The sequence below is a fragment of the Salmo trutta genome, unplaced genomic scaffold (genome assembly GCF_901001165.1).
Source record: "Salmo trutta unplaced genomic scaffold, fSalTru1.1, whole genome shotgun sequence".
NCBI classification, from domain to species: domain Eukaryota; kingdom Metazoa; phylum Chordata; class Actinopteri; order Salmoniformes; family Salmonidae; genus Salmo; species Salmo trutta.
In genome coordinates, this window is record NW_021822200.1 from 645,657 (window position 1) to 652,500 (window position 6,844).

Genomic DNA, 6,844 nt, shown 5'->3' on the forward strand with positions numbered 1-6,844 from the left:
CCCTGGGCCTAACATGACCCATGATACTGTAGGCTACATAACCCTGGGCCTAACATGACCCATGATACTGTAGGCCACATAACCCTGGGCCTAACATGACCCATGATACTGTAGGCTACATAACCGTGGGCCAAACATGACCCATGATACTGTAGCCTACATGACCCATGATACTGTAGGCTACATAGCTCCATTCAGTTGCACCCATCCCCTGCTGTTTCCCTGCTGTTTCCCCTGCTGTTTACCTGCTGTTTCCCCTGCTGTTTCCCCTGCTGTTTCCCCTGCTGTTTCCCTGCTGTTTCCCTGCTGTTTCCCTGCTGTTTTCCCTGCTGTTTACTTGCTGTTTTCCCTGCTGTTCCCCTGCTGTTTTCCCCTGCTGTTACCTGCTGTTTCCCCGCTGTTTCCCCTGCTGTTTCCCCGCTGTTTCCCCTGCTGTTTACCTGCTGTTTTCCCTGCTGTTTACCTGCTGTTTTCCCTGCTGTTTCCCCTGCTGTTTCCCCTGCTGTTTCCCCTGCTGTTTACCTGCTGTTCCCTGCTGTTTCCCCTGCTGTTTCCCTGCTGTTTCCCCTGCTGTTTACTGGCTGTTTTCCCTGCTGTTTACCAGCTGTTTCCCCTGCTGTTTACCTGCTGTTTCCCCTGCTGTTTCCCCTGCTGTTTCCCTTGCTGTTTCCCTGCTGTTTTCCCTGCTGTTTCCCCTGCTGTTTCCCCTGCTGTTTCCCCTGCTGTTTACCTGCTGTTTTCCCTGCTGTTTACCTGCTGTTTTCCCTGCTGTTTACCTGCTGTTTTCCCTGCTGTTTCCCCTGCTGTTTCCCCTGCTGTTTCCCTGCTGTTTCCCCTGCTGTTTCCCTGCTGTTTCCCCTGCTGTTTCCCTGCTGTTTCCCCTGCTGTTTACCTGCTGTTTCCCCTGCTGTTTACCTGCTGTTTCCTGCCTGCTTGTTCTCCCCTGCTGTTTCCCTGCTGTTTCCCCTGCTGTTTCCCTGCTGTTTACCCCCTGCTGTGTCCCCCTGCTGTTTACCTGCTGTTTCCCTGCTGTTTCCCAGCTGTTTCCCCGCTGTTTACCTGCGGTTTCCCTGGCTGTTACCTGCTGTTTCCCCTGCTGTTTACCTGCTGTTTCCCCTGATGTTTCCCCTGCTGTTTTCCCTGCTGTTTCCCCTGCTGTTTACCTGCTGTTTCCCCTGCTGTTTCCCCTGCTGTTTTCCCTGCTGTTTCCTCTGCTGTTACCTGCTGTTTCCCCTGCTGTTTACCTGCTGTTTCCCCTGCTGTTTACCTGCTGTTTCCCCTGCTGTTTACCTGCTGTTTCCCCTGCTGTTTCCCTGCTGTTTCCCTGCTGTTTCCCCTGCTGTTTTCCCTGCTGTTTCCCTGCTGTTTCCCTGCTGGTTTCCCTGCTGTTTACCTGCTGTGTCCCCTGCTGTTTTACCTGCTGTTTCCCCTGCTGTTTCCCAGCTGTTTCCCCTGCTGTTTACCTGCTGTTTCCCCTGCTGTTTACCTGCTGTTTCCCCTGCTGTTTTCCCTGCTGTTTCCCCTGCTGTTTCCCCTGCTGTTTTCCCTGCTGTTTCCCCTGCTGTTTCCCCTGCTGTTTCCCCTGCTGTTTCCCTGCTGTTTACCTGCTGTTCCCCTGCTGTTTCCCCTGCTGTTTTCCCTGCTGTTTCCTTGCTGTTTCCCCTGCTGTTTCCCCTGCTGTTTACCTGCTGTTTCCCCTGCTGTTTCCCTGCGTTTCCCCATGCGTGTTTCCCTGCTGTTTCCCTGCTGTTTCCCATGCTGTTTCCCCTGGCTGTTTCCTGCTGTTTCCCCTGCTGTTTCCCCTGCTGTTTCCCCTCTGTTTTAACTGCTGTTCCCCTTCTGTTTAACCTGCTGTTTCCCCTGCTGTTTACCTGCTGTTTCCCCTGCTGTTTACCTGCTGTTTCCCCTGCTGTTTACTGCTGTTTTCCCCTGCTGTTTAACCTTGCTTGTTACCTGCTGTTTTCCCTGCTGTTTCCCCTGCTGTTTCCCTGCTGTTTACCTGCTGTTTTCCCTGCTGTTTCCCCTGCTGTTTTCCCTCTACTTTACATTCCATACTGGTCAATCGGACAAATACCATCCTCACAATGTTTGACCGCTGTTGTTGTGATGTTGACCGCTCCACGCCCTCACACAGCCACCCCAGACTGTATTGTGACTGGAGTCTGCTCTTCATCCCAACAAAGTACCAGAACAATACTGTGTGTGTGTGTGTGTGTGTGGTGTGTGTGTGTGTGTTGTGTGTGTGTGTGTGTGTGTGTGTGTGTGTGTGTGTGTGTGTGTGTGTGTGTGTGTGTGTGTGTGGTGTGTGTGTGTGTGTGAAAGACAGAGAGAGAGGATGAGCATGTCGGTGCTCCACACCCGGACAGGTTTAATTACCATCCCCCGTATCCAGTGTCAGAAACCCCACCAACCACAGGAGGCTGCTGAGGGGAGGACGGCTCATGATAAACCATGTTTTTGATTTGTTCAATACCATTCTATTTATTCTTTCCAGCCATTACTATGAGCCAGTCCTCCCCAGTTAAGGTGCCACCAACCCATTTCTTTTCACCCCTGACCTCCTGATTCTCTCTCTCTCTCTCTCTCTTGCGCTCTCTCCGTCTCCCCCTTTTCCTCACCAACTCGTCAGGCCAAGCCTCGGCTTGTTTTGTCAGACCCTTGTCGTCCGGTTGGCGCTGGCACAGGTCCCGCCACGTTACGAGGGCCAGGCTGTAGCTGAACGGGCCAGCGTGCACACCGCCCACCGATTCTGCTGACTGAGCCCATCCCACCATGAGATAATGCCATTCCACAGAGATCCGCACTAAAGCCCCTCTTTTCTGCCCCACAGGTATATAAAGAGGGGGCGGCTGCAGAGGAGAGCACACGCACCACTTGGGACCCCTACTCCTCTCTACTACTACTACTGCTTTTGTTTCTCTCCCACGGCACCTCTAGTCCTCCCTCACGCCTCTCTCTCTCTACTCCTAACAGAACACAGGCACTAGCCAGCCGAGCTAAAGCCGAGCAGCAAGAAACTGCCTGTATTGAGTTTGGGCCCGTCAAGCTAAAACCTAAGCTACGCTAGTATGGATATTGCCATCCAGCACCCCTGGTTCAGACGTGCCATGGGTTCCATGTATCCCGCCCGTCTCTTTGACCAGTTTTTCGGGGAGGGCATGTTCGACTATGACCTGTTCCCCTACGCTGCCTCCACCATCAGCCCCTACTACAGACAGTCGCTGTTCCGCAACTTCCTGGACTCCACCAACTCTGGCATGTCTGAGGTAACAACTAACCTGTTCAACCTGACTGACTGATCACTGTGCTCAACATTGGAAGTATTCAGTCTGATTTACCAGGCTGACCTGCTCTATCCTCTGGGGAAGAATAGGACCCACTAAGACCTATTCATTCACCATCATTCTAAATCTGTAGTCACTTTAGTTTAGTTCAAACTACCCAAATGTATCATTTGCATGTTTTTTGATGTCTATCTTTATGGATAGAAAGCAGACTTGGTTGTCAGTGTTTGATGGGGAAAGTTGTAATATATCATAGACAGAAGAGCCTGCATGTTGTCCTAGCTTACAGAGAGAGCTTGTGTGTCCTTGGGGGAATCGAATCATCCCCAGTTTACAATCCGCTCATTCATCCCCCCCTCCTCTCCCCTGTAACAATTCTCCAGGTCGTTGCTGTGAATGAGAATGTGGTCTCAGTCAACAGATCTGGTAAAATAAGAGTAAAATAAATAAATAAATCAATTGAAGCCGGGTTATTAGTGCCATGATGCATTGGTTACATCATTGGTTACAGTTTTCATTAAAAAAGAGGATTTGCAAAATGGACTGAGATTGGACAGATTTGAATCGCACTGTAATTGCCCCAAAGGTGGTCTATGTGTGCATATCTTTCACAGAGAAACTCAATGTATTTAATCTAGGAGGCCTACATTAAATTCATTACTAATACAGGGAGATGTAACAGTTATAGAGAAGAGAAAGCTGAGTGGGGGAGACAAGGACATGACCCAGGGGAAGTCACTATACTAAATCAGAGAGAAGCAGTAGTGCTAGCCAGATCTGTTATTGAATGGCTACGACAGCAGTAGCGCTAGTCAGATCTGTTATTGAATGGCTATGACAGCAGTAGCGCTAGTCAGATCTGTTATTGAATGGCTATGACAGCAGTAGCGCTAGCCAGATCTGTTATTGAATGGCTATGACAGCAGTAGCGCTAGCCAGATCTGTTATTGAATGGCTACGACAGCAGTAGCGCTAGCCAGATCTGTTATTGAATGGCTACGACAGCAGTAGCGCTAGCCAGATCTGTTATTGAATGGGCTATGACAGCAGTAGCGCTAGCCAGATCTGTTATTGAATGGCTACGACAGCAGTAGCGCTAGCCAGATCTGTTATTGAATGGCTACGACAGCAGTAGCGCTAGCCAGATCTGTTATTGAATGGCTACGACAGCAGTAGCGCTAGCCAGCTGATTATTGAATGGCTATGACAGCAAGTAGCGCTAGCCAGATCTGTTATGAATGGCTACGACAGCAGTAGCGCTAGCCAGATCTGTTATTGAATGGCTATGACAAGCAGTTAGCAGCTAGCCAGATCTGTTATTGAATTGGCTACAGACAGCAAGTAGCGCTAGCCAGATCGTTATTGAATGGCTCTGACAGCGAGTAGCGCTAGCCAGGTCTGTTATTGAATGGCTATGACATCAGTAAGCGCTAGCCATGTCTTGTTTATGAATGCTATGACCGCATAGCGCTAGCCAGATCTGTTATGAATGGCTACAGACAGCAGTAGCGCTAGCCAGATCTGTTATTGAATGGCTACGACAGCAGTAGCGCTAGCCAGATCTGTATTGAATGGCTACGACAGCAGTAGCGCTAGCCAGATCTGTTATTGAATGGCTATGACAGCAGTAGCTGCTAGCCCAGATCTGTTATTGAATGGCTACGACAGCAGTAGCGCTAGCCAGATCTGTTATTGAATGGCTACGACATTCTGCTATCCTATACAGCTGCAGTAGATGTTGCTGATTGTCATAAGAGAGTACAGAGAACAGAGAGGTCAAATATCCCCACTACTGGAGCTGTAAACAACGATAAGAAGTGCATTTTGCAGTTTGCAAGATTATTGCAAGTATGTTGAAAATGAGCGGCAAATTGAATGCACTAATGTTGAGTGATTCTCGGCAGGGAGGAGCTCAGAGACTGCTGCAGTGTTATCCACCTAGTCTAAACCAGGCCAAACAGAGTCATGCTCTGTCCTGCCCATAATATACTGACTCATTCCATTACTAGCTCAAACTGCATTTCAACTTGGGTTATATGCCAGGATATCAGAATTTCGATGTCCAAACAACATCTAGTGTTTTGGTGACTAGTGACACACATTTTGTTTTGCATCATCTACATACACACTTTAGAAATGGATAATCTTCATATCTCTCTGAGATATGACTCCATAACAACATATAGAACTGAACTGATATGGGGAAAAAACTACATTTCAGAAGATGAGCATCACTGTGGTTTCCAGGTTCCCGCCACCCGCCACCCGCCACCCGTGACCTTTAACCTTCAACCCCTTTCCCTCTATCTCTCCAGGTGAGGTCCGACAGGGACAAGTTCTCGGTCTTCATGGATGTGAAGCACTTCTCTCCTGATGAACTCAACGTGAAGGTGACTGATGACTACGTGGAGATCCAGGGAAAGCATGGAGAGAGACAGGTGAGGCCTTCCACCAGGGGTTAACATTCCATCCCATCCAAGCAGCACACAGCCTAATCTCTCTGGACAGACAGGCCGAGCTAGCTCAAAACGGTCACTATGACTTGTGGTAGTACACCCACTCCTGAGTTCGAACACAATCCCTCTACTATGGCTTGGAACACCAAAGCCTGGTTTCTCACATGTGCACATCTATATCAGTGGGGGCTGCTGACGGGAGGACGGCTCATAATAATGTCTGGAACGGAAAGAATAGAATGGAATCAACACCTGGAAACCATGGAAACCATGTGTTGGATGTATTTGATACCATTCCACTGATTCCGCTCCTGTCATTACCACGAGCCCATCCTCCCCTATTAAGGTGCCACCAACCTCCTGTGACATACTGTATATACTGTACATGTATATTGTGAGTGCCTGCGCGTCTGTCACATCGAAACACCCTGTGGCAGTAATTGAACCAACAAGCGCACCAGATACTGTCATCACTGTGCTTTCCAGGTCAGTGCGTTCATCCTTAGGCAGGTCGCTCACTCCAACTACCTAGACAGAGCCACTGCTACAACAACCAGCTTTAACCAGCCACGTCCTCCAAGAGATGCTAACAAGATGTGTTATTAGATTCAACATTTTGAGTCAGAGGAGAATTTCTCAACCTAATTAATTCAAAGAATGTGTGTGTTGTTCACACGTGTGTTAAGTGAGTGTATGTGTGTGTTGATGAGCACACACACCCACAGCCCTGTTTTGTTTACTCTGGGAATTGGTCGGCTTACGCGCATTGCCCCTCATACAAATTCAATTCAACCCTTTTCAAGGCCCATGTTCAGCAAGGATGAAGTCAAACAACCAAGCAGTTACGTGTCCTCAGACCAAACTATACACACTGACACACTTTGCTAGGAAAAACATCTCCAATGATAGGGATTCCTACATAAACAATGGGACACATTGTTTGGGATCATTTCATTGCCTTGGCCACACGGTGACACAGAACAAATGTGATGTATGTTAGTCATAGAGGTGAACGTGACCCACAATGTTTTGTGTTTTCCTTTGTAAGATTTAAGCGTCATTAAATTAGATTACAATATGCTACTTATCTTTCTCTTCTCTCTC

At 48.6% G+C, this 6,844-nt stretch overlaps 1 protein-coding gene across 1 annotated transcript in view; it reads left to right on the plus strand.

Annotated features, from left to right (window-relative positions):
* Positions 1-2,845: 2,845 nt before the first annotated feature.
* LOC115180876 (alpha-crystallin A chain) overlaps positions 2,846-6,844 on the plus strand; it is a 4,713-nt gene continuing 714 nt past the window's right edge. The window contains exons 1-2 of the mRNA XM_029743019.1: positions 2,846-3,266; positions 5,600-5,722. Of these exons, the coding sequence (XP_029598879.1) occupies positions 3,069-3,266; positions 5,600-5,722 (321 nt within the window). The 5' untranslated portion in view covers positions 2,846-3,068. The remainder of the gene's footprint in view (positions 3,267-5,599; positions 5,723-6,844) is intronic.